The 26,840-nt window shown below is 40.7% G+C and overlaps 1 protein-coding gene across 1 annotated transcript in view; it reads left to right on the top strand.

Moving 5' to 3' along the window:
• The window catches only part of USP37 (ubiquitin specific peptidase 37), a 38,000-nt gene extending 11,252 nt beyond the window's left edge, over positions 1–26,748 (top strand). The window contains exons 9-24 of the mRNA XM_032984837.2: positions 236–397; positions 868–999; positions 2,368–2,491; positions 2,753–2,958; positions 4,026–4,143; positions 5,387–5,466; positions 6,801–6,965; positions 8,435–8,500; positions 9,697–9,847; positions 13,567–13,819; positions 16,174–16,340; positions 18,142–18,202; positions 20,360–20,475; positions 21,738–21,807; positions 22,154–22,292; positions 23,116–26,748. Coding sequence (XP_032840728.1) covers positions 236–397; positions 868–999; positions 2,368–2,491; positions 2,753–2,958; positions 4,026–4,143; positions 5,387–5,466; positions 6,801–6,965; positions 8,435–8,500; positions 9,697–9,847; positions 13,567–13,819; positions 16,174–16,340; positions 18,142–18,202; positions 20,360–20,475; positions 21,738–21,807; positions 22,154–22,292; positions 23,116–23,203 — 2,098 coding nt within the window. The 3' untranslated portion in view covers positions 23,204–26,748. The remainder of the gene's footprint in view (positions 1–235; positions 398–867; positions 1,000–2,367; positions 2,492–2,752; positions 2,959–4,025; positions 4,144–5,386; positions 5,467–6,800; positions 6,966–8,434; positions 8,501–9,696; positions 9,848–13,566; positions 13,820–16,173; positions 16,341–18,141; positions 18,203–20,359; positions 20,476–21,737; positions 21,808–22,153; positions 22,293–23,115) is intronic.
• Positions 26,749–26,840: the final 92 nt, after the last annotated feature.

The following is a 26,840-nucleotide window of genomic DNA, read 5'->3' as shown; positions in this document are numbered from 1 at the left end:
TTACACTGCATGCACACCTGTGGATGTAATGAAATTTAACCGATCAAAGTATTTAAGTGCTCTGGAAGGAAGTTCTCTCTCTCACAGCTCTCTTACGTTAGGATACATGCCAGTTACCTTGTGTGGCTTTACCAGTCCTTGTCTTCTATAATGGTACTATTCCAGTGTCATGGATTATAGCTATTTGTGGAAGAACATTAGAAATCTTACACTTCTTATCCTTTTATGCTTTTAGGTCTAGTGTATCCAGCCAGACCCCTTCAGCCAAAAGAAGTCTGGGATTTCTTTCTCAGCCTGCCCCTCTTTCTGTTAAAAAAATGAGATCTAATCAAGATTACACAGGGTGGAACAAACCCCGAGTGCCCCTTTCCACCCATCCTCAACAACAATTACAAGGGTAAATTTAATTTTCTTTATCTAGTATGCACACTTTGATCATCAGAATATGCACATTCTTGTTATAATAATTTAATGGAAAAAAAAAATTCCTGAAATGAATGAACACTGAGACAGGGAACACTTTTTCTAGTTTGGAAAATATGGATTCTTAAATTTACTTCCTGCTAATTTTAGAGATATAATAATGTCAGGTAATTCGTGTTCCTTTCATGCATTTTCATGTTTCATTTCTCTATCTTGTATAAATACACACATTTTTTAAAATTTTGAGTGTAAAAACTCATGGGTGCTCTCATGATAAATGCCACCTCCCATGAGTTTTCAGTTTAGTCTGACAGTCAGGAGGACGACTCCAGTAAGAAACTGTGGGGAGTGGCTGGGGTGAATGTCCTACATATTAATAGTGCAATGTTTAACACTCACATGTTTACATATTGTCATACATACCATGTTCAATCCTTTTTTCAGATTTTCAAACTTGGGAAACACCTGCTATATGAATGCCATTCTACAGTCCTTGTTTTCAATTCAGTCTTTTGCTAATGATTTGCTCAAGCAGGGTATCCCATGGAAAAAAATTCCACTCAATGCACTTATCAGGTAAAATTCACTTTCTGGGAAGGATATTTTTTCTTCCATTACTGAGAAACTAGTTTTGTAATACTGAAGCACCTTTGTGGAGGGTAATTTGCATGTGTAGATAATAAAATAAATCCTAGAGCTCTCTGTATTTTGGAGTTTTATTTTAGAAATGGGAAGAAGGGTCTTAAAAATTGCAGTGCTGAGTTACAGGAAGTAATTTTTATCTTCTTCTGTATTTCTAGTGACAGTGTGAAATGCTTTAGAAGAAAATGCAACAAACTGCAAAATAAATAGATGCAGAATAACTTATTTTTAAAACATTACCAGCTAGGGTTTAAGCGGGTCACCAGCTTCACCTGATATGTGAGGGCTTATGCCTTTTTGGAAAACATCCTTTGTCTATTAGCTGTGGAGAATGTTCAAGTTCTGCATACTTAATCTTTTTCTAAATTCAGCTGAACTCTCAGTTCAGTCAAACCTCATGTCAAAAACTCCAAAGGTTTCTGTAAAATGTAAAACTCTCTTTTCTCTTTGAAATTTTGAATTCCTGTGCCATTTAGATTCCATTGTATGTGTCTCAGAAAGACAAACTGCTCTTTGCTCTATGTACCACACTCTGTCATTTGGGATTTTTATTACATATGCTCTTGTGTACCTCACTTATTTTCTCTCACTAAACAAGATTCAGGATTATCAGAACCATTTATGTTTCCATTTCACAGCATTTTATATCTTTTGGGGTAATTTCTATTTTTGCTGTGTCATCTTGAACTCATCCTACACCACTCAGGATCAGAGGTTGTTCCATGTGTTTCTTGTAATGTCCTTTCCCTAATTTTTGTAGAAAGACCTCTGAAGCTTGTGCCCGATATACCTAATGGTAAACTCTGTGGGTAGAGCTTATACTGTAGTGCCTCTGATGGAGGGCAGGGTGCAATTGCCAAAAGAAGTAAGGCTTGAAACTGAAAATTTAAAAATAAAAAAATAAATAGAAAGCCGCCTGACCGTGAAAGTTGACTTCTGTGATTTTCTGTTGCATATTTTGGTGGCATGTGATTTCATATCTCTTTTTAGTACAAATGTTTTCAAAAAACATGGTGGGTTGGAAATAAGTTTATAGAAATTTATAAGACTCTTCACCTTAAAAGATTGTGGAATTTTTTGTTCATTTGGGTTCTATTCCAATGATGGTCTCAAATGAGATTTCAAAATACTTGAAATGGAAAAGGTAAATTATATATGAGATATTTTTATACATAACCCCTAAACCACTTATCACAGGAGGAAAGCTTTTAGAGACTCTTAAAATGAGGTATCATGAGTTTTATTTTGTTTCTCTAAAGTCCTGGAAAGCCAATCAGTGTTTCATTGCATTGCCTTCTGCAGACGTTTTGCCCATCTGCTTGCTAAAAAGGATGTCTGCAGCCCTGAGGTTAAGAAAGAGCTTCTCAAGAAGGTGAAAAGTGCCATTTCAGCTACTGCAGAGAGATTTTCTGGGTACATGCAAAACGTAAGTGCCATATTGTCTAGAAACAATTATGTGTAATGTGTTCAGTGTTTGGGCTGCACAGAATTCCTGTCAAGCTTCAACTCTATTTGACAATGACTTGAGCTTTTGATTGACAATGATTGCCTGCTGTTTGTTAGAGCAGAACTGCCTTAATATTGCTGAATTTAATGAACTAAAACATAATTTCCTCAGTGTGTGTGCTTGAGAGAAAGATACTGAATGAAGTAATACAAAATCACTTTGAGTTTACCCTATTTGTAGGATGCACATGAGTTCTTGAGCCAGTGTCTGGATCAGCTGAAGGAAGACATGGAAAAATTAAACAAAACTTGGAAGAGCGAGCCAATCCCTAACGAAGATAACTCACCTGGACGGGCTTCCGATGACCTCTCAGCCACCAAAGTTTATACATGTCCAGTTATCAGTAACTTAGAGTTTGAGGTTCAGCATTCTATCATTTGCAAAATGTAAGTATGCTTGAGAGATTTTCTCATACTTACCTTAAAAGACTGGTGTTTCCATCTTATGTGACTTCATCTACAGGTTGTAACTAGAACTAAGAACCATGTTTTTTCCAAAGCTAGATATTTAGAAAATATTCTATGGTCTAGAAATGCTGTAAACCTCACACTGCTCTGTCTGCTGCTACAGGCCTTCTTTAAACAGTCTCATACCATTGGTTCTTCATTATATATCCAGTGGAAAGCCTCTGTGCTTTGTGTTTAGTGTACTGGTTGTGTGAGAATAGACAGAAAAGGGGGTTTCAGCCAAGTAACATTTCCTCTTTAAAAAAATGGGAAGCCATATTTTTAATTTGTTCTTTCTAAGGGCTTCCAGGAATGATATTTTCTTTTGTCTCCCTAGACTACTGTGGAAAAAGATGTAAGCCACTATGCCTGGGCATTTGTTGTATATGACCTGTGCAGCAGACTTGTTGCTTGCATTCCACAGAGTTTTCATGAACACAGATGTTTGGGAATATTACTTTTTGTGTACTGCATTAATTCCCTAAAATGCAGGTAGTAATTATTAAAGACAAATGACTGTAGGGTCTTTTTTTTTTTTTTTTTTTTTTTCCCAAAAAAAAAGCATAAGAAAACTGAGATCTATTTTATTTTTTTTTTAGATGGACTCTACTATTTTGTTTCTAAAACCAGTTTGAAAGTATTTCTAGGCTTTCCCTTCTGGGCTGGGCTCACTTTTCTCCTAAGAATGCTGAATGAAGAAGACATTCAGCTACATAGCAGTCACTTTGATTTCCTGTATACCTGACTGCTTGCCTCTCCAAAGCAGTCTGTGTTTTTTTGTTCTCACCTTTACACAAATGTTTCTTTCAACTTCTAAAGCACTGAAGTAGAGCCAAAATTCAACCTTGTCATAAGAATCAAACAGTAGTTTCATTTTGATGAGTAAAAATAGATTGATCAAGAGGCATATATTTTCTGGGAAGTTACTTTAGCCTAAAAAAATGTAAGTTGTCGTTAATTTCAAGTATATTTTTCATCTGACTTACATAAGCGTGTTTCTTTTTTAGGTGTGGTGAAACAGTCACTAAACGAGAACAGTTTAATGACCTCTCCATTGACCTTCCTCGAAGAAAGAAATTGCTTCCTTCCCGATCGATCCAGGATTCTCTTGACCTCTTTTTTCGGGTACATAGTTCTGGGGTTTTTTAATTCACTGTGGAGTATGTGTAGGTTATATACCATATGGAAATTTTAATTGTATAGCTGATTATTAGTTTCTATGACAGTGATTGCAGGCATGTGGAATAATTAACTTTGCACTTCTTTTGAGGTTTTTACATGAACAGTATAGAGGAGTTTTTATTGTAAAATGCTGTGCAGAAATTAACTGATCTTTACTGCTGTGAAATAGGTAAACTTCCCCATTTTGTGGTGGAAGAGTTGAGGCATAAGCAAATACAGAGGAGAGAAGGGAGGCTGTCAGATTGAGGTAATCACTCGGGAATTGTTGCTTCCTCTCCTGGGCTAAGATGCTTCAACAGTTTATGTACTGGCCTAAATTAGCATGGAGGAAAAAGGTCATGCCGATATAATAATTAAAAAAAATAGTTGTAATATGTGGATGCTTATCTTGTAAGTGGAACTTCAAGGTGAGGTTTCTGAAAGCTAAAAATGAGCCTTACATCTGTGAATTAGTGTTGTATTTTGTCATATCTTGAGACAGACCTGTGTTTTTTCTCCATTTACAGATAGTGTTTTCAACAGAAAGCATAACTGTTGTGCTTATTCTTCTAAAAGCTGATGGAGGTCTTATGATTTTAAAAAATTCCTAAAATTATAGTGGTGTCATTTTGCCTCACTTAAAGAAAAGGGCTGTGGAAATGTTTGATGACCAAGTCATGTAATTTCAGCACAGTGATGCTTCCCCTTTTGCTGACTTTTCAAAATTCTACTCTGGTGCAGTACATCCTTGACAAGTTTAGATGAGGATAGTTTTTCAGTGACAAAGCTGAGATTTTGAACAAGAAAGAGAAAATTTCATGGCAAATTATCCTCCACCAAAAGTTATTGGAAAAAAAAAAAAAACAAACCTACAACTCGTGTATGGGAAAGAAAACTATAAACCTTGCAAGACTGTCCCCTCTCTTTGGACGCTAATTTATCTCAACTGTGGTTAATTCACTGGTCTGTAATAGACTTGCAGAAAAAAATTCCACCTGCATTAGTGGATATGCTGTCAAATTGTAAGCTCTGCTACCTGTCCTCTTATCAGATGCCCTCTTGTTAGGTCATGTTGAAGGTGTTTATAATTTTAATTGTAACTGCTGTTTTGAAGAGCTTCTGTGACAGCCAAAAGCAATGTGCTTTCTGTTAAGATCTGTTTGTTGTGTCTTTTATTCCACTGTCATTTTTCTGTTCTCTTAAACAGGCAGAGGAGATCGAGTATTCCTGTGAGAAGTGCAATGGAAAGTCTGCTGTAGTCACACACAAGTTCAACAGGCTTCCCAGGTGAATGTTGATATCTGTTCTTCTCTTTCATGGAAGCACACATTACCAAAGTGCAAGCAAAAGTCCCTCGAAGAGTAAAGCTGGGAAAATGGGTAGGACAGCATGTGAGAAAGATGCACATGCAGATAGTGGTCTTCATGCTGTTCTTCAATTTCACTCTAAATCAGCTCCCTTGGGCACCCTCTGCAACACTTCTTTTTCCTCCCTATTGCTACACAAGTAGGGCTGAGTTTTCCCCTTCCCCTTTTCTCGGGGTTTCTGGGATGTGAGGGAAACAGAAACAGTAAATGTATTCTGGAATATTAATATTTTGTACTCAGCTGACCTGATGGGCAGGACTGAGTTGGAGGCATTAGCGCCAGAAGGTATATAGAGGGTTTTGCTTTGATCAATGAGTTCTTCCCATGCTGATACCTATTTTCTTTCTCAGTAAGCACGGCACTTTGAGGAAGAAGGCAGGCACTTTGGGGGTTATATGGCATGCTCAGTAGTTTCTGACCTCCTGGTTGGATTTAGTTCATTATTCAGAGTGGAAGTGCTTGGCTGTAGGTATCATTTTCTCATGGGATGGATGTAAAGCTAAAAGAGTCTGTTGGATGACTTTAAATGGACTATGTCCTTGTCCCAGGTACACTCATACTGAACCCAGTAACTTGGTAGTTAGCTTGTGTTTTGCTTAAATAGTGTATTTATGCTAGCACTGTAAAACCCTTGTCTAAGTTTTTCAATATTAGCACAACATAAGTGATGATACAGCTGCATGATCTAAATAGACAGTACAAAGTACAGTATAAGGGAAAAGATTCAGTGTAAGGAGGCCTTTTCAGGCTCTTTACTGTTATGATCAAAAGCTCTTTCAAAGAGGAAGTGTCGTGACGGATAAACCAAGTACACATCTTGCACTGGGCACAGTTCCTCTTCAGTTTTGGACAGCTGTGTGATCCCTCCATCAGTCTTGAGTATCTGGGAGTAATATACCAGCATTCAGGCCTATAATGATATTTTGATTGTTTCCTACCTCTCACTGTGTAGTAGAAGTAATGAGTTTGGTAAGAGCAGCTTGCTTCTGCTTGACTGAAGAGCAAGGTGATGCAGATTAAAACAGTAAGCCTCTTGAGTCAGCAGAGTCTGTACTCTGCACCTTGCACGAAGTTGAGAGAGTAATTACCTGTCTCTTGCCAGATAAGAGGTGGATAGTGTTTCCATACCATCCCAGAGTAATAATCTGTTTTAGTCAGATGAATACATTTCGTAAACAGGGCTATATGTAATTTGAATAGGTTTTCTCTGACTTCTGTTTTGAGATTAACATTTGTCCTTCTTGTATCTCTCAGGGTCCTGATTCTTCATCTGAAACGATACAGCTTCAATGTAGCATTGTCTCTCAATCATAAAGTTGGGCAGCAGGTGGTTATTCCAAGATACTTAACCCTGCTTTCACACTGTACAGAAAGCACTAGGCTGCCACTGACACTGGGGTGGAGTGTCCATTCTGCAATGTAAGTGTACAATTTGGGATTGATCCATGCCACGTTAAACACATGTACCACAAGGTAGGCAGTTGTCAGATCTCCTCCAGAAGATATCTGGGCAAGGAAACCTTAAAATTATGGATCTTCAGATGTGTACTGCTAGTTTGTAACGACGACATCATGAGAATGTTTATGGAAAGGAAGCATGATAAGAGGCAGTAGGAAGAGTTGGTAGGGCATTATCTAGGGAATATTTTGTAAGATAACGTTCTTCTCTGTCCTTGAAAATAAATTTCTATCCTTTTTAAGAGAGCTTTTTTTAGTAATTTCTAAAATTTATGCCTTTTAGTCCAAAACAGTCTAGATTACCTTTCCCTTCACTACACTTAACTGCCTGAGAGGTAACAGCCCACCTTTTTCTGCTAATTTCCACTTGCCCATCCTGTGCTACTGTTCATTTTTCATTGTCTTTCCTGTGCCACTGTAGTATCTGAGTACTTCAAATGCTGAAAATACTCTCTCCTTTTCCCTGTCACAGTTATCTCCGTACAGCTTCTTGTCCTGAGAGGCACAGATTAAATGTGCCAGTTGTCACATAGGAAGTCCATGGCAGAATAAGGAATAAGAAACCCTCAGGTGTCTTGTGGTTCCTGCCTAGTGACATAACCATGGTAGCCATAGTGGGTTAGGACACATCTGGTGTATATGTTCAGCAGTGTGGCATGTGTTCTTGCGCTGAATGTTTACTGGCATTTGAGATTTATGTGGATGTTTCCCAAGAGTTTGCTTTAACAATGGAAATCTTAAACGTAACAAACAGCTCGAGGTAACCAGAGCAAAAATACTTGAAAATGTGTTTGAAATAGCTTTCCAATGGCTTTTTTTAGTCATTGAAACCATTTTGATTGACCAGAGAGTGGAAGGATAACTAGGCTCAAGAGAAGCAGACCTGATTTGAGGGGGAATATTGGAAAAGATTTCTGCATTGGCAGCCATCTGGTGGATAGACGTATAGTGATAGCAATGGACTTTGAGGAGCCCCTGGAAGGATTAAATGGAGCAGGAAGTTTGTTTAGAGGAATCTAGGTAAGGGAGGAGAAATGGAGATGTGGGACATGCCAGAAAACCGGCCGATCCAGACAGCAGCAGGAGACTGTGGTTTGGGAGCAGGAACTCAAGTGTTGGTGGGAATAAAAAATAAAGGAATGAGTTGTCTTGACATAGGAGCCCAAAGCCTTTAATTTGTGAGCTTGTCCCTAAGGGTGCATCACTAAGAAGTGAATCAAGTTTAGAAGGATTATATATGGTTTTGAACAACTGTTGTATATTTATAGCATGATGGAGTTATTACTCTAAATCTAAGCAATTAGCAAGTACATAACGTAATGGTATTCTACTTGTTTCTTTGGTCATGGATTTGCATGCATAGCAGACAAGTAAACACTTATATTTGAAAGACTGTAACTGCTGTGATAAATACTTTGTTTTTTTAATAGTTCCCGTCCATTGAAAGCCTCCCAAATGGTGAATTCCTGTACTGTAAGCACTTCCACACCATCTAGGTGAGTTATAGCTCTGAAATGCCCATGGCCTGGGGTTTCATTGGGTAATTTTTAAGGCATTTTAAAATTTTCTAGTTCTCTTTCTTTAATCTTTCCACTTCTGCTATTTGTTTTCTTTCTATTTTTTCCTATTGCAGTAAATTATTTCAGCTACTGTCTTTTCTCATATCTGAGTTTTATTGGTGTTACATGCTAGCTGAAATTAATATCAGTGGTACAATTTGCCTAGTTGACATGATCACCTTAGCATTTCTTTTGAGAACCTTTGGGAACTTGTAAGCAAGCAAAGACGATTTTTTTTTTTTTTTCAGACAGAAGGCTGAGCATTAGAATGAGAACTGGATTTAGTTTGTTCAAAAGATTTATCAGTACCAGATATCTTAAAATAGATTGCATTTGTAGTTGCAAGTCACATATATAAGAAGCACAATGGTTTCTAATTCTGCAGTCTAGCTCTTTTCTCTATTCTGGCTCTGTGGAGCCCTGATACGTGCTTTGGGAACAGGTGGTTAGTTCCTTGAAGTTTATTTGCAGAGATGGGAGGGCATTGTTTTTATAAGCTGTTTTGAAAGGCCAGTTTTTGATATAGTGAAAAATGCGATATCACACTGGATAGTTTTGCATTGTGGAATACTTAAAGACCAGAGTTCCTAATTGAGCAAAAATCACAACATCCCCAGACTCCTTTGTCTTCTGTTCTAAAGAAGGAAGAGTTTATCGTAATGAAGGATCGAACAGGAAAGCTGAAAAACTTGTGCAGATTTGTGCTTTTTATATCCTGGTAATGATGTGGGAAGTCCTTTGTCCAGCTTAGTAAACTTCAGAAGCAAATAGTTTGTGCCAAGTTCTGTGTGTTATTGTGGACTCGACTCAAATGAATACTGCCTGGGATTGCTAGGTAATAAAGTGCAGAATCCTTGGTTTTAGAAGCAAGAGCCACACACTTAGTAACGTTCAACATTGTAAGTTGCTATTGCAGGCTTGAAGTAGGTGTGTCAGTTAACCTAGTAAAATATACCTTTCCTGAAAACTCTGCCTGCTATGTTAATAAATTGTTATTGTCAATTGTTGCAGTTTGTTCCCCAAAGTGTACTGCCCTGCAATGTGAAAGCTGGGTGTAACACTTCTTCAACAGTTACTTTGAAACAGATTTGTCCAATGCTGTAAAGTTTTATAGCCATGTTTTTAACTTACAGAAAATACACGTTCAAGTCAAAGAGCTCTGGAGCACTCTGCACGGATTCTGACAGTGATGATGAGCCGTTGAAACGCTCTGTTGCCCATAGCCAAAGGTTGTGTAACATACAGAGTAGAGATCAGCAACAACTGCAAGAAGAGCCAGAAAAGGTAAGGGAAAAAAGCACAGACTTTCATATACATAGATCCTATATGTGCTCATGTCTGGCCTGTGTTTTTTTAGACTAGACTGTGGATAAAATTGATGTAAGATAAGTTTTTCCTCCTAATTGGTACTGCAGCGCTGGAAGGGAGTGCTTTGCTAATTGTCCTTTCTGTACAGTTGTCCTGGGTTCCCACTGGGAACAGAGGTAATTGCACTGCAACTGTACTTGTGTTTTCAGGTTACGTATACCAGCTGCTTAGAAGTTTTGTCAGTCCTTTGGGTAACTTTCACTAATAATGTTCCCAGGCTGAAATATAATGGGCTGTCAATAATAAAATTATGCAGTAAAGCCCTTGATTAAATTAGATTCAGTACAAGTTAGGCTAAGCAAAATATTCAAATCAGAGAACTTCTTGCACATCCAATCTGTGTCGCCTTTCAAGTGTGGCTTTTTAAATGCTTTTAGCAACTGAAGCAGTAAGTCTTTGGAGGTGGACATGTAGAAGTATGTAGAGATCAAGTTCATTGGTGTAAAGATGCAGTTAACTTCACATTGACTTTGAGCTCTTCACTGTGATGAGTAATAATGTTGCCAAGGTATTTTTTGCCTCTATCAGGGCAGTACATTAGCAGGTAGATGAGTTGTGTGGGAAGGAATGATGACCCAGAAGGGAAAACAAGAAGCTTAGAGGATTATCTTGCAGTACCACTTTCTTTTATTAAGAGTGTTGCAGGCCTGGTGCTTAGGACGAGTGTCCTGCATCTTCACTTCTCTTAAGTGTTTGACATTTGTGTGATTATTTTAATCAAGCAGAGACTTGTGGTCTTGATTATGGCATTAAAGGACAGGCATAAAGCTGTCTGAATTGCAGTAAGTCACAGCGGGAAGGTATCTACAGTTTCTGATCTGATGGGAGGATCCTGATCCACTCAGTATTAAATAAATTATGAAATGGATAATGATTAATAAATTTTCAGAAGACTCGGAGATGGGAAGGGCTGCCAGTATGATGAAGCTCACTACTACAGTTAAGAATGATCCTGAAAAATATGAGAAATTGCATAAAAATAGAAGAGGTTGTCAATGGGAAAAGGCTAAAGGTGCTAGTCTTAGCAGGACTGTAAATGTGGGATGGGAACAGCTGGGAAAGCATTGGGCCTTCAGAAAGGGCATGAAAGGTGACAGTCGGCCACAAGGTCAGGCTGGTTGAAAAGAGAAGTGTATGGACAGAGGCATAGCCTGCAGGTTGTGTGAAGTAACTCTCCTTTTTCCCTCAGCATTGAGCTCTAGCTGGAGTTCTGTATCCAGCTTTGGGCTCTGGACTGAAGAGAGTTATAGAATAATGGGAGAGGGGCCAGAGGAGAGAAACATGAATGGTTGGAGGTCTAGAAAGGAAGATTTTGGGGAAAAGAGCAGGCAAATCTTTAGTTTAAGGAGAAATATAAAGTAGGGCTTGTGTCTTCAAGGAAGATAAGTAAATTAATAGAAACACTTGAGCTTTTTTCCATGCCTGTGGTGAATAGAACAAGAAGTAATAGACTAAATTGCAGACAATAATTTTTATATTAAATATTAGGGAAAACTTCCGGATACTCAGGATATGTAGGGATGGAATGGGTTGCTGTGGGAGAAAGCAGAAAGCCCTTTGCTGAAAGTTTGAGGAACAGGGTAGGCAACTGCTGTCCTGCATGGCACATCTATAGCTGACTGTGGGTTGGGGAAGGAAACTAGCTTGTCTTTGAAGTCCCTCTGATGTGTAGAAAAAGTATCTCAAAATTGTCCTAAATGATTCTTCCTCGAGTTTTGTTTGTGAAGACGTGTAGGTAGTCTCTATCACACAAGCCCAGTGAGTGCAGAAATTGTGGGAATAAAGCCTGTTAATTTGAATAGGAAATTAATTATAGGCTTTCCAGACTGTTGTGGGAAAGAGACAGTGGTGGTGATGATTCCACATTAAGTGACTTTATTCTTTGTGGCCATGCCCATTGGCCACTCCTCAACCGCAAGCCTGACCAGCCATTTGTGATCATTAACCAGATCCTGTGTCCTTCTCAGCGTTGTCCTGGGAGGACCTGGTCCTGGTCCTGGTCCTTGGAAGTGGCATTACTGCTGCTGCACCGTTTCCCTTGGTGTGCTTCTGATGGCAGCTGTGGGTGGGGTTGCATTAGGGGCTTGGCAGTCACTTTGCAGGGCCAATCTACCCCCTGCGGGGCTCTGCTTGCAAAACAGTCCTGCTGTGTGGGAGAAGGGCTGGAACAGTGGGTGTATACAACATTGGGTTGCAGGGGCAAATAGCAGGTACCCAGCTAAAATGGGCAGAACTGCAATTCCTGTGATTTCTGCCTCTGCAAATGAAGTAGTATTTGAAGTACTTTTTAAAAATAGTTATTTAAATCAGCCTGTCTTAGAGCCTAAGCTACTTAAAATCTATGCAAATAATTTCTAATAGGAAAGTTGTATTCAAATAACGCACAGATGCTGCCAAGTCTTTAAAGTCCAGCCACTGAATTAGTGGTAGTTGTTGGCAAAGTGCCTGGAACTAGGGTTTGCTGAAGAGCTAAACCAGTTTTGATGTTAGTAGCCTACAGGTGCAGAGAGAGAAATCAGAAAGCTTAAAAAGCAGGTACTCTTCTTTCCTTATTCAGTGCCTGAATAAATGTGAGGAGAGAGGTTTAAATTTGTCAGTTCTAATTCTTGGAGGGCATGATGTCTAGAACAAGCAATTTAGTTGGCTAATTCATTTGTTAATTTTGTTTGATAAGCCAGTTTTCATACAAAATGTTTGCTATATAAAGCTGGTCTTGTTCATCAAAAGCCTGCTGAATTAAGTAAAAAGCAGCAGTAAAAATGTAGTTTTGTTGGTTTTAATGGAGTCCTGAGATCCACCCAAATGTAGTTTGGAATAAGACCTCTAAGTACATTCTGATGGAAACTATTTTTTCCCATTTTTAACATAATATAGGGGGGAAAAAAATCTAAGCATATGGTAAGTATATGTATACATGGGGGTTTACCTCCTGATTAACAGTTAATATCAAAATTATTGAGATTACCATATTAGTTGCAAATCAGTGTGGTGTAGGAGTTGACGAGTGTCAGTTTTAGAAAAATTCAGATTAAGACCAGAGTACTTTTCCTTTCTTCCAATTTAAAGTAATTCTCTTATCAGAAAAGAATAATTCCCCCTCTTTCCCTGATTAACTGTTTTCTTACTCATTTTGCAGAGTCCTGCCCCTTGCAACATTTCATATGTCAAGTCTGCAGCACCAAACCTAATTTTAATTACTCTTCATACCAGCCTGATTTCAGTTCCTGTTTTTCCATCCCCGTGTTTGAGTTCAGTAACTCTCAGTTACTGCTCCAGCCCTTGTTAATAAACTTGCAATTTCGCTACTTGTGCCTCAGCTCTGACTTGCCGGAGGTTTGAGGATTCTTCAGAACCTAAAGGTGGAACACATATGTTGAAGGGAAGAGTTATCTTGTGTATGTTAATCCAAAGGGCCTGTAAAAACTGGTTGTAGTTTATATTTAAATATTATTCCTTGGAGTGAATGTAGCTGCAAAGGTTGTCTTTCCACTAAGTCTCATATAACTATCTGTTTAATGTTGACAGAGCCAAGCTCCCACTCCCTGGGTTATAAAAAAAATTCTCCACAGAAATGTAAAGCTGATGTTATATACCTGTTTATTCAAGCACGTAATCGTAGCTCCATTCATCTCTAGGGTTCAAAAAGAAGTAAAATGGAGGGTGATAAACCTGAGCTGGGTAATGCTGGTTTTGATGGGATGAGCGAAGATGAGCTGCTAGCAGCTGTCTTGGAGATTAGCAAAAGGGAAGCTTCTCTGTCTCTGAGCCACGACGAAGATAAGCCCACAAGCAGCCCAGACACTGGTTTTGGAGACGATGAAATTCAGGAATTGCCGGAAAACCTGGAATGTATGGAGATGGAGAAACCCAAAGCAGCTTTAGACTCAGGTAAGGCAAAGTAATCATCTTAGTTGGACTATAGTGAGCTAAAGCGGGTTACTGATAGCAGCAGGTTAGCAATGTATGAGGGCAGAATCTGGATGCAAGTGCACTGCTGTAGCTGCCTGACTTCCTCAGAGTTTTCTTGCAGTTTCCCTGTGTATAAAATATTTCATTCATTGAACTGTGAGAATGTATTTTCTTGTATGTCTTTCACCTCTCTGATAAAGGTAAGGTCTTCTTCAGAGTTAATTTCCACTTTTTTCTCTCCTGATTAACACATGCTTCCGCTGGTTCCCATACCAGACAATTCAATTTACTAAGATTTGGCAGTCTGGAACTTAAACTTTCATAATCAGAAAGTATTTTCATTCCTGTAGCTGTTGTAGTCTGGGCAGCACAGTAGCAGCGTTCACGTTGCTGGTGTGCAAGAGTGATGTCTGGGGTGCGTAAGACACATGCTTTCATAAATGCAGTTATTTTGTCACTAGTTACTAATTAATTTGGCTCTATCTCTGTAATTTTTTCTAATACTTTTTTATGTGAGAGTATACCCTTGAGCATAAGAGACCCAGCATATGAATTATGGCCTCTGTCCCAGAAGCACAGTTGAGTACAAGAAGGAGCCTGTTTGATCTCTCTGTGGGGAAATTGAGTGTTTTCCTTTAGTTGGCTGAAGGAAATTTAAATGTGTATCATTTTTTGTATGCTACATGCTTTCAGTCAGATTTTTAGTTCTACTAGCCTGGAAAAACAGGCCAACAATATGTTCTCCTTCTCCTCTAACTCAGGAGGTTAAATATTAACAACAACCCCCCCACTCTATTACCAAAAATCACGCTTGTTTCAATGGACAATGCTTGACAGCTTTCATGTTGGAAGGCAGTGTATAAGAAAACTAAGTCTGTGGTCAGCCTTGTTTGTGTCCTCCTTGATTTATGGTTGTGTGAAACAGAGCTGTGAGAGAGTGGCCACATTAATGTTTCCCTCTGCAGGTTTTCTTTGGAAAGTATAATGTAATTACCTAAAGGCTCTGTTGTGACACTTAAGCAAAAAGTATGTGTTTATTAAAAGTTTCTGTACTTTCTGATTAAGATTGCAGGTAAACACTCAACACTGAATTCAGCTTTCTGTATTTGACTGTATATGGCCCAAAAATACGAGTACTACAAAGCATATGATTTAGCATTCAGATATGTGTGTATGTTGTGTTACTGGTTATGGCAGCTGAATGTAACATGCCATGAGTTTGCAATCCTGTGTTCTATGTAAAGGAAACTTAATTGCAAAGGATGCTTTGCTATATCAGACAAGATGATTCTAAACATGACGGATTTCACTTGGTCCGTTTCTTGTTACTGCTAGTAACATATTTTTTTTTATAAACACTGAATAATTTGTGGTGGTGTCAAAAAAGGCTAATTTAGATATGACAGAAGATGTCTTTTCTGCTGCGTGATCCTCAAATAACAGTTATGTGAGTAGAGTTGAGTATTTCTTCTTACATTGGAAGTTTTCAAAGGTCCTGTAATAAATTCTGGTTTGTTTTTCATCTTAAAAGGATTAGACTGATGGATTATAGTTCTGGTGGTCTTGTGTTTAAGAGCTCACAGATACTGAGACTGCCTTGTATAATCCTTCGTAATAATTAACGAGCAGATGTTGAAGTCTGCATAGGGCAAAACTATGAAATTTCACATGTTGCTGCACGATAGCTTTTAGAGCAGGTCCTGACTCTCTCTCAGCTGCAAACAAATGGGAGAATTGGTTTTATAAAACACTTCTACTGTACTGTTCGCTTTAAAGGTGAACTGATAAGTTATAATCTTGCACTTTCAAAGCTGTAGATAGTGCTCACAAGATTGAGGCTCTTACCTGTAGCAAAAAGTTGACAAATCTAACCAGTGCTTGAGGTTTGTGCTTCCCTCCATCTTACATATGATTTGGCTTTAATTGTGGCTTCATCTGTAGTACTCCAAGGTATAATATGCAATGCAAATTTTTATAATCCATGGTTCTTTCTAGAGAAATTCAAGTGTCAGCATCATGCCTGCAGAAACCTTGTGGTGTGTGACATCTTACTTTGGTTAAAGTTGCTGTTTCTGAGTGAACATAAAAGGCTAAGAAGAAAACAGGTTCGGGGATTAATCAAATGGTTCATCTTACACCCATTAAAATAAGTATAAGCCTGTGATTTGGAGCTTTTTCTATTTGACTCATGTGGGGTTTTTTTCTTATGGCTGGTGAGCTCTCCCTGTCAATAGATGTCACTGTGTTGCAAGGATTGTGATGATTTAAAGAGGATTTAGCTGGTAACAAACAGAAGACCCAGGAAAGCATAACTGTACTTTCTCATTTCTAAGGTCCTGCCAATTTCACTGAGATAGCTAAAGATTTTGATGAGAATAAGGAAAACAAAACTCCGGAAGGCTCCCAGGGGGAGGTTGACTGGCTGCAGCAGTACGATATGGAGAGAGAGAGGGAAGAACAAGAACTTCAGCAGGCACTGGCTCAAAGCCTTCAAGAGCAAGTAAGAAATAAAGTTTGCTTCCTTGAGTTATCTTTCCCAACACTGGAAACCTGATGGCTACAGGAAAAGCTTGTGTTCAGGCAGTAGCTGCAAAAGGATTTTGCTGGTTTTTTGAGAGAACCAGATGAAAAACGGTTTGGGTTTCTTCTAGCTCCAGTGTCAGAAGAGTGATGGCACTGGATACATCTGGGCATGTTTTGTATGTGCTTGCTACATCACAGACCTGTAGATTTCTCAAAGCTTTCTGTGCACATTCATACAGTGGCTTGTAGCATTATATAAAAATGATGATAAACTGAGCTAAACTCTTGCTATCCGTCACTGAGAACCAAGCCCACCTTTAGCTTCCCTGGCAGTTGCTTCTGGCAGTGTGTCGTGTCAAGACTCGAAGTGCAAGAGGCAGGCTTCAATGCAAAGGCTAAGAGCAGCCATGCCAGGTCAGGTTGAAGATCTGTCTATTCCAGTGTCTTGTTTCTGATACTAGCACATAGGGGATGCTTAGTGAAGAATATAGGAACTGAGCATTTATGTGATCCTTCTCTGTTAGTAAATTGGAAAAAGGATCCTAAATAATTTAGTCTAAAACAAGTCCTTTAATTTAAACTTGGAAAGAACTGGGGTCTCGGGTTGTGTGCTAATCATCTGTATTCCACTTAAGACCTGTAACTGATTTCCACAAGTTTAACCGAGCCACTGAGAGTGAGGCAAGCACTTAGCCAGGTCTTTTTTTAAATAGGTGCCCTTGTCTGCTCTCTATTAATACTAAAGCTGTCATGGTTTTCCTTATGAGATCTGATGTTTCCATGGCTCTTGGATTTTTCCCTCCCATTACTCATTATGAGGTGCTGGTTGGTATGTTCCATGCCAGATGTAGCTTTGATTCAGCAATGCTGAGTAGTTTAACAAAGATTCTCAAATGCTTTAGAAATAGTGAGATAAAAGGCCTCATGCTAATAATGTAAAACTGCCCTTTGAGTGTTGTTCTGCTACAGTTCTGAAGCAAAAATCTGCTATTCTAATGATTCAAGCATGGAAATGCAGTAGCTGTGGTTATCTTGATTTGAAATACATAGTTAGGGTTCTGCGTTCAGGTGCACTGAAAGCATTCAAGCCCTGAATTAAGAAGCCAGATCATTAAATATTATTGACTGGCTTGCTGTAGCTCTGAGCTTTCAAGAGTGGTGGGAGGAACAGGGGCATGATATTATCCAAAGATTAGAAGGGTTTGTTGACTTGAGGTTTCTTTGCTACTTGCTCATGATAATATTTTTAATACCTGGTTGTTTAGTGGTGTCTTTTTTTGCATTCAGCCTTTGAGTTACACCTGTTACATAGAACCACTGGCTCTGCTTTCAAATGGCTTAAAAATAATAAAATCTGTCAGGATTTAATGACTCTGTCTTCAGCTGGCTTTGAGCAGAAGTAGTCTAAATTTTGCCGAAGTGTGAGGAGCTTTGTGTGTAAGTGACAGCTTTCCTTAGCGAAGGGTTGCAAATTCATTCAGATGCTTTTCAAATTAATGATCCAGAGAAAGCGTTTGGTGTTACTAGAGACTTGCTCTGCTGCATACCAAACTTCAGGAGCTTTGACAAGCCTTAATGAAGGTTTGTCCCAGGTTGTGTTGCACGGGAACATTGGACTCTTGCTGGTTGCAAACATTCCTTCACACAGAACCTTTAATTTACAATGTCAGGTTTGTTGTAGAAACCAGAGCAGCACAGTTTCAATGGAAAAAGAGCACCACAAGAATTTTAAACAGTGAAGTGTCTCAATGAGCTAAGTTTTGTTCTCTTCCCATTAGGAGGCACGAGAACAAAAAGAGGATGATGACCTTAAACGAGCCACGGAATTAAGCCTACAAGGTGAAACTTATTTAACTTCTTCTAGGATGTTGCTTTTGAGGGAAAATAGATCTGTATGTATGAGTGAGTGCAGCTCCTGAGTGTCTGTAAGACAGCTGGGATTTCATGTCCTTTTGGTTTGTGCTTTGTTGTGTTTGGCTTTGATCAGGACAGCTTTTCTTGCTCTTGGTTGTGAAAGCAAATGCCAGGAAAAACTTAATATGAAAAATGACTTATTTCTGTCTCTTGAGTTTTTAATTAGAGATATCTATTTATGTATTATATTAAGTATATATAATGTGTAATATATTAATCTAGAGAGAGCAAAATGGATCTTGAAGTTTTGCATTCCCAGCAAAAGCCAGCCAGCATGCTAATGGCTCTAGTCAGAGCATAAGGATTATTTCTTTCTTGTATTGATATTTTAGTGCTGATTAATGAATGCACTGGCCTTGTCCAGGAGAATGAATAAGTACTGTATCTGATACGGGATGGGCGGGAGACAGACCTCACTGCAAGGTATAGCTGTTGGGAGTGAAAAAAGAAACCCAAAATACACTATCTGTCTTCTCCAAATCCAGACAGTGTACTGAGCCTCAGGCACTGTTTAACATTTGTGTGAGGCTGGCATGCGAGTGATTTCATACAATCTGGCAGAGCAAAGCAGAACCCAGAGAAAATTCCTGCTCCAACGGGGGAGAAGGAGGGGTAATGAAGTATTAAGATACTCGTAGTCTCTCGGGCACCTTTAAAGGCCCTCGGTTATTAGTGGATGAACCTGTGTCTGCTTCTGAAGAGAAGTTGAGTACTGCTTAAGCATCTCTCAGCTTGGGTCTTGTCCCCTGATGAGCTCTGGCAGACTGAGTGCCCCGTCCTTCTCAGATCTTCCTTGATTCGTGGCCAGGAAGAATTCAAGGCTAGAAATCCTTCTTCCTCCTGATTTGCAGTCGCTTGACTTAAACATGAGTGTTGCCTTGTGCTTCTCAGGTTGCTACTGCCTCATTTGTAAGGCATCAGCCAGCAGTTGTTCAAGGAGATGCTAATAATCTTGAGCACATAGCTGGTAGTATTTGTCTTAGGAAGGTTCCCAGTGGTGCTGCAATCAAAGAACCACAAGTCATCCAGGGACCGTTGGTGAAGTGGTGTTTAGCAATACCCGTGGCAAGTGCTTCATGCAGACACCCGCCTAAGTGACTGCATTTCTTGGATGTAGTCTAGCTCACAACAGCCCAAGTAAGTGTGGAAACCAGCAGTAAAATATTCTCAGCTAAAGGGATTCATCTGTAACTTCCCAAGAAGATTATACTAATCCAGGGTCTGATGATTTAGCAGGACAAGCAGTGGGAGAATCCCTTTGGCGAAAGATCACCATCATAACTGACACGATAGTCTCTTAAAAAAATGTATTCTGAGTAGTGTCCTGTTAATCTCAATTTTGCATCCACCCAGGACTCCATAGCTTTAATTTAGCTGGTGAAAGCATAGCTACTTCTCCTAATGAGTACTGTACAAAATCTTAAATTAGTCGGGTAGCTGCAGAATCCCAGGAAGTTTGGAACAGCGTGTACAGGGAGCAGTGGTGCCTTCCGGCTCTTTACAGAAAGCTGCCTGCAGTTTGCTCAGCCAAGCAAACTGGAAGTTCCTGCGGTGAGCAGCCTTCTTACCATTGAAAACAATGAAAAGATGCCTGCTGCCAGCAGTAGCATTTTGATGCCAGTTTTAATTGAAAAATGCACTTTGTTAATGCAACTTATAGTTAAAACTGTACTTCATAGCTTCTTGTTGCAGAAACTTACAGTTCACTGACCAGACTGGCTGTTCTTTTAATGTCAATTCTGGCTGCAGACCACTGGTGCTCTGGAGCGAATTGGGTGCTTAAATGCTCTTTTATCACCCAGCTGTCACTGCCATGGTGCCCTTTTGTAAAAATATGAGAAAGATTATGCTAAAATTAATTCCGTAGTCCAAGATACTTTTCTTAACTTTTACTCTGACAAGTTGGGAAAGTGAGAGAGAGTTATTTGGAAATTTCAGTATCTCCTGCTTTCCTTGGAAAGGAAGGTTGAAACGTTAGCATTTTACTGGCTTGTTTACGTGGGTAGATATACCTCAACCTGTTGGGAATTCCGGTGTGTGCCACGGCTTCTCATGCGGTATCATTGTTTCCATGCTATCTAGAGTTTAACAGCTCTCTCCTGGACAGCATTGGTTCTGATGAAGACTCTGGGAATGAGGATGTTCTTGACATGGAGTATTCAGAAGCTGAAGCAGAAGAGCTGAAAAGAAATGCTGAGGTGTGATCTATGATTTCAAAAGCCAACTGGGAAATACACCCTTTCTTTACCACCAGTTTAGTGTTCGAGGTAGTTTTACAGGGTTTGTGTAGAGTCTAAAATGGTCTTTTGTGTTCAGAAGTTAAAAGAAAGAGAATTTCTGTCCTTGAGTCTGCCCTATTGTGTTATTTTAATTTTTAAAAACCAAACCAAAAAACAGCTGCAGAGACCCTCTGAGTTTTCCTAAGATGTGGGTAATGGTGATAAGGAAATAGTAATTTTGTACCAGAAATGTTCCAGTTCATGTAAAGCAATGGGCATGAAATTTTTACTTACAAAGTGAGAGGACTTCAGCCAACGTGGGAGTTCAGTTGCAACACCATGGGCTTCTAGATCCTGCACCACCAGAACTGAGAAGTTGTGGCAAGATCTTATTCCCATTAGGTGAAATGTAACTGTAACCTAGGCTGTGCTGCCGGCCACCGGCATGCTCAGGCTCCACACAGCAGTGTTGTGGAAGTGGCCTGGTTCCCTCAGTGGAAGGAGTGCTTTGTAGAGTGGAGAAGGTTAAATAAATGGAGTTTCCTTGAGCAGTTTATATTGTATTACAATTTTTTACCAATTTCCTTACCCTTAAACCAAGAGTTACATTTTAAGAGTATTGTACGTGAATCGTATCAATAACATTTCCTGGTCAGAGAGGATTAAAAAATAAATGTCAGAAGCTACTTACTATCATTTAGTTTTGTTGGCAGTGAATAGACAGAACACGTTTCCTGCAAGCCAAGAGGATGTTGTCTGCTGACATGACAGGTGCAGGACAAGAGAATCTGGGCTACATATCTGGTATTAGTTGTTAAATCTGTGTGCCGTTATCAAGGGTATTTCTCTGATATTTCAGAAGTAAGGGTGGTGCTCCCTTTTTGCTTTTCTATGTTTACTTGGTGGATTGATTCTGACATCAGTGGAAGTCGCTCAGGAAATTGTTGTTTAGAAAACTTTGCAGTGTAGAGCTCGAGTCAGCATCTGTTCTGAGGTCAGAGTGGCTCCTTTGCATGTTCTTTGGCTTGCTGAAAGATTAAATAAGATGGGAGGCTTTTCCCCCACTTCTGGAAGGACTCCTTGTTTGCTCTGAACCGTGGTGTCTGTTTTTGCAGTCCTGGAATGGGTTGCAGCTTTGAATACAGCAGCCAAAGCTGGTATCTCAGGTATAAATCATCTTGTCCATAAGCTGTGTGGGACAAAAGCGAATACCTAAAAGCTTTAATTGAATTTGCTTTCAGACAGGAGAGCTTCCTCACTCCTATCGTCTCATCAGCATCGTCAGCCATATCGGAAGCACATCATCTTCAGGTAAAAGATACCATATTTATTCTTCATCTCTCACCTAGCTTTAAAAAATCTGTAATACAGAATTTATCATAGCAGGATTATTTGCAGAGAGGAATTCAAGCAGCAAAGTAAGTCTTCCATTGTGGCTTGCTGGTGGGGAAGGAGGTTGAGTGGATGATGTAGTGCTTATGGAGTCTGTGGAATTGCTTGTGCTTGCTACCAGGTCATTGACCAGGAAGGATGAAGGGACTGGAATCTTCAGAGTCTTTTAGCATTTAAATCTGATATAGGTCGCTGGACCAGAGTATCTAGCTAACCAGCTTACTAATTGAACTGCATCATGAAAAGTGTGCTCTCTGTTTTTAAGGTCATTATATCAGTGATGTCTATGATATCAAGAAGCAGTCCTGGTTCACCTACAATGACCTTGAGGTATCTAGAACTCTAGAGGCCACCGTTCAGTGTGACAGAGACCGAAGTGGTTATATCTTTTTCTACATGCACAAGTAGGTGTCTTGGGGAATTTTGGTGCTAGTAATTACCCGCTACTTGTGAGGAAGGGGGCTTCTCTTCTTCCTCTAGTCCTCTTTGCTGGGTTAAAAAGTATCTGTATGTATTTGTCAGAAGAACTCATCGTCAGAATTATATGCAAGAATGACAGAATTGAAGTGCTCTGAGTTCAGAGGCATGGAATTGTATGTCACTGATACATCGGGTTTTAACAAGATACATTAAATTCTCTTTTAAGAAGGGGATTCGGTGTCTCAGCTGTGCATTCATTATGATTTCTGGTGCAGCGGAGCTTGGGTTTTTCCCTGAAGTGCTGTGATATTTGTAAATGCCCTTAGCCCTGCTCCTGGCAGTTGCGTTGTTGCAGCCATGGTCATCTTGGGACACGGGCAAGATGAGGTTTGTTAGGTAGAAGCAGCGTCTTTGCAGGCACACAGAACTGAAGAAGGGGTTTTGTGCCTCAGTTCGTCCCCTTCTTCTGTCTTTACTCATGACTCTAATAAAGGATGTCACCTTATCTACAGACTGCCTCTTGTGTTGCTTCTGATCCTTTCACCAGCCAGGACTTATTTTCACTATTGTTACGGTTCTCTGAGGCTTACCACTGACCTTATTCATTGTAATAAATGAAAAAAAAAAAAGGGCTGTGGGATTCAAGGAGCCTTTCTTAGAGATGCCAGATAAGACACCTTTCTCTGCCAGGATCCATGACACTTGAGTTCGTGGATTAAATCCAGTTGCCGATTCCCTCAGGGCTGTGTTATGTAGCAGTTTGTTGTTGCACATAAGTTTCACTGTTGGTCTTTCCCTCTGTCCTAGGGATATCTTCGATGAATTACTAGAAACAGAAAAAAATGCACAGCCGCTTAGCATGGAAGTAGGAAGATCGGTTCGTCAGCCTCTGTGAAGAATAAGACACCTTGTTCCTCCTGAGGAACAATGAAGATTCTGAACTCGTGCCAGACACGCAGGAGTAACAAACAGCTCAGGGCCAAATCAAGAGACAAAAGGTAGAAATATGGGGCACTCAGTTTGTTGAACCATCTGTGCAAATCCTGGGCCTGAACCACGTGTTTAAACCTTGACATCCCAGAGCAATCCTCCTGTGGTGAAGTTTTTATTGTTCTTCAAATAATTTTGTCAGCATGGAGCCTTAAAGAGTTGCATCAAGCCACAAGACTACAGCTGCTCATAAACTGATTTAAAAAAAAAAAAAAAAAAAAAAAAGAAAAAAAAAAAAGTGCAAAAAGAGACTTGACTTTAAAAGCCCATTCACCTGAAACGTGAGTGGTGAAGATTTACATATCACTTGGCTTTTTTTTTTTTTTTTTTTTTTTTTTTTTCTCTCCGAGAGCAATTTAAGCAATAGATTCTGTAACCTGGCGTGTGTCGTGTTAGTAATATTCACTGGAAACCCAGATCCCTGAGTATGCTCTTGCCAGTCATCTCGCTAACAGGCGTTTTGGAATCACTCAAGCTGATGCGTTCTGACATTCATGGGTTTGTAAGCTCTCCGCTACTTCCATACGGTTCCAGGAACCAAACTGTCGGTGCTGTGGAATGTATTGCATACCTGGTGACAGCTCTGTTGGTTTTTTTACACCATTCACTGTCATCTTCCTTTAGACATGAGATTATATATGTCATTTCTTTTGTTTTCCAAGTTCTATTATTTGGTTGCATTTTCTTCGTGTTGCGTTAAGTACCATTTGGAGAGGAGAGGTCTCTCTTTGGGCGCGCCTATTTCCCACTGAGGTTTTATTGCTTAGGGCTGCTGCCATGTAACTCTGCAGGCAGGGGAACGCCCCGAGCAGACTGAGAGCAGTAGCAGCAGGTGGGCAACAACCACTTTGCATCTTCTGGGAGGGAAAGAGCGTTCTGGCGTTACCCTTCCTGCGCAGGCCTGGGCCATCGTGGACTGGGAACAGGGGGAAAAGGCAGGGTCTGCGGGGTAGCACTTGGCGGTTGAATTTGTTCTTTGATTGAACCTTGGTCTTGCCGTGGCCCAGGGTAAGAGGGTTTTAACTGCAGCTATGCCTCTGTTCTCCTTTCTGTGGAGTCCAGAGTGCTCAAACTGTGAAACTAAAGCAGGTGGAAAGCTTTCAGAAAGCCCATGTTCAGCAGTAACAGAACATGGTTAGGAAGCAGTGTTGCGTTTTATTGGATTTAGAGACATGATGCTCCTTTCATAGCTTGTTTCAGCAGGGGTGAGAAAAGCCTAGTGACTTCATTCTTTTAGCACCTTGACATTTATTTAGCAGGGGCAGATGTTTAATTTTGCTGGCATTTACTCATTTCAGAGAAATTGTTGCTGTTAAGCAGAGTAGTTGCTCTTGTTTTGGCTTGTAGATCTGATTTTTGCAGCTTGAGTTTTAGAGGTGAAAGATGACTTAAAAAAAAAAAAAAAGAAAAAACAAAAAAAAACAACAACAACAACAAAAAAACCACCTTTGCTGTCAAGATAATTTCTGGGTTTTTTTAAACTATTGTTAGGAGTTTCTCAGGAATATATCAGCTGAAGCAAAGCAGACGAAACCATCAATCTAGGAGACAGCAGGCACCTCTTTCACAGGCACGTCCACACTAGAGCTTATCCCAGCGGGCTGGCGCGGGGATGCTACCTCAGTGGTCTCTGCTCACCCCTGTGCGCAGCAGCGGCGGCCCCCGTGGGCAGTCCTCCCCAAGGCTCTGGGGACCCCAGTGTGGTGGAAAGACTGACTGACCTCCCGGTCCACGCGCCAGGTGAGCCCGGTGGACCTGGTCAGGGTGACATCTTCCTGGTTTCTGAGCGAATGTTTGGTTGTAAACGTGACGGAGCCTTTATCTTGTGAGATGCAGCCCGAGTGGGTGTATATGTTAATTTATTACAAAGCATTATACTTTTCTATTGTCGATACTAATTTTGGTAGAATTCTTGGTGATGGGAAGAGGCGGTGATATGGGAGCTGTCCCTTGAACTGATTGCCCCTGCGAATGTGATGGACTGCTCCGTCCGGAGGGGAAATTTATTTCCCCCAAGCACATCCTATGCTGGTGGTGTAAATAACCAGTATTCCTGTAGTATCAGAAGTCAGCTCTGCTTTTTTGGGTGGCAAGGTTGTTTTCGCAAGGCACTGCACTCCGATTAATTTATAATAAAAGCAAACATTGCCTGTTCAGTGCAGTAACTTTTGTTTAAAACCAGTTTTTGTTCGGATCAAGGTGCGAAGGCTGATGCTTGAAACCAGCGTTCCTTGTTTTATGAAAAGTTCTTGCTTATTATTCTCGCCATTAAGAGTTTGCAGACATCTATTAATAAATTTCAGCTTATTTTGTTTGGCGTACAGCAGCTCAGTTGCTGCTTCACCCTGGCGGGAGTGACCGTGGAGCCCCTTCCTTGCAGAAGCCAGCTTTCTCCCTAGCTGAGAGCAGTGGGGAGGAAGAGGGGGGTGTAACCCTGCAGGGGTGTGCTGCCCGCCAGCTGTGACGTTCGCAGCGCTCACGCTGTCGCAGCAGCAAGTTCAGTCAGGCCGTCCCTTCCCGGTGGGACACCCGTCCGGGGTTCTAGGTAGGTGGAGAAATTCAGCTGCAGCCCCTGAACGCATGCAGGCTCTTCCTCAGATGTACAGAGTCACGGTTAAATATTTACCCACTCCTGAATCAGCCTAGCTTAGTCCAAGTGTGATTCAGCATAGAAGCTCAAGGACCTCCCATCTTGCCGTTTCCTCTTGCCCCTTTGTTGTTTGCGATAATTTGGTCTTGGTTTACTCCCCTACTCCGAGAGGTGCAAAACTGTTCACGTCAATGAACTGGAGCTTGCGTGCGCGGGTCCCTGGGGAGCCCTGGCCAGCGGGGCTGCACAAAGAGCCTTTGCAAAGCAAGGACTGGTTTCCCGACCGGAGGGGCAGCCTGACACCGGTGTGAGGAGCTGAGCAGGAGGAGGGGGCTCTCCGGCGCCCGCGGCGTCGCCTGCCACCTCCTGCTCGGCGCAGCGCGGATAACCATCGCCCGTGCATCTTCCTCCGAGTCCCGAGGAAGGGCTGGGGGCCAGCCCGGCGCTTCCTGCTGCGGTTCACCCCAGCGTGGGGATCCCGTGCTTGTGTGTGGGTGGGGGGGGTGTGCTGGGAATAACTCATCTGCTTTATTTTCTTTTTAATGGAGCTAATTATCCCTGTAATCGCCCGCCAAAGAGATAAAGGGGTGCGGGACCCCTGGCAGCTGCTGTCTGTGTAGCTCTGCTGCCAGACTCCAAACTTGCCTGCTGGGGGGGGTGGGGGGGGCACTGCCAGTTTTTGCCTGCACCCCAACTTTCTGGTTCTTTACACTGTTGATGTGGAGCAGCACTTTTCTCTGTGTTTTAGCAGACCTGTTCCTCTCTATTCTTTACAGTTTTTGCTCTTGGGTTCCCCCTGCCCCTTTTTAAATGATGTGTAGATAGATTTTTGTGAAATTAAAACACCTTTATTAACCCTCTCTTGGTTCGGGATCTTATTTCCACGCTGCCTGGGCTGCTGCCTGTCGGATGCTGCAGACGATGGGCACCGCACCTCTGCCCCCCCTTTGCC

This window comes from Tyto alba, unplaced genomic scaffold (assembly GCF_018691265.1).
Source record: "Tyto alba isolate M040663 unplaced genomic scaffold, T.alba_DEE_v4.0 Super-Scaffold_7, whole genome shotgun sequence".
NCBI classification, from domain to species: domain Eukaryota; kingdom Metazoa; phylum Chordata; class Aves; order Strigiformes; family Tytonidae; genus Tyto; species Tyto alba.
This window is presented reverse-complemented; position numbering and strand designations above follow the sequence as displayed.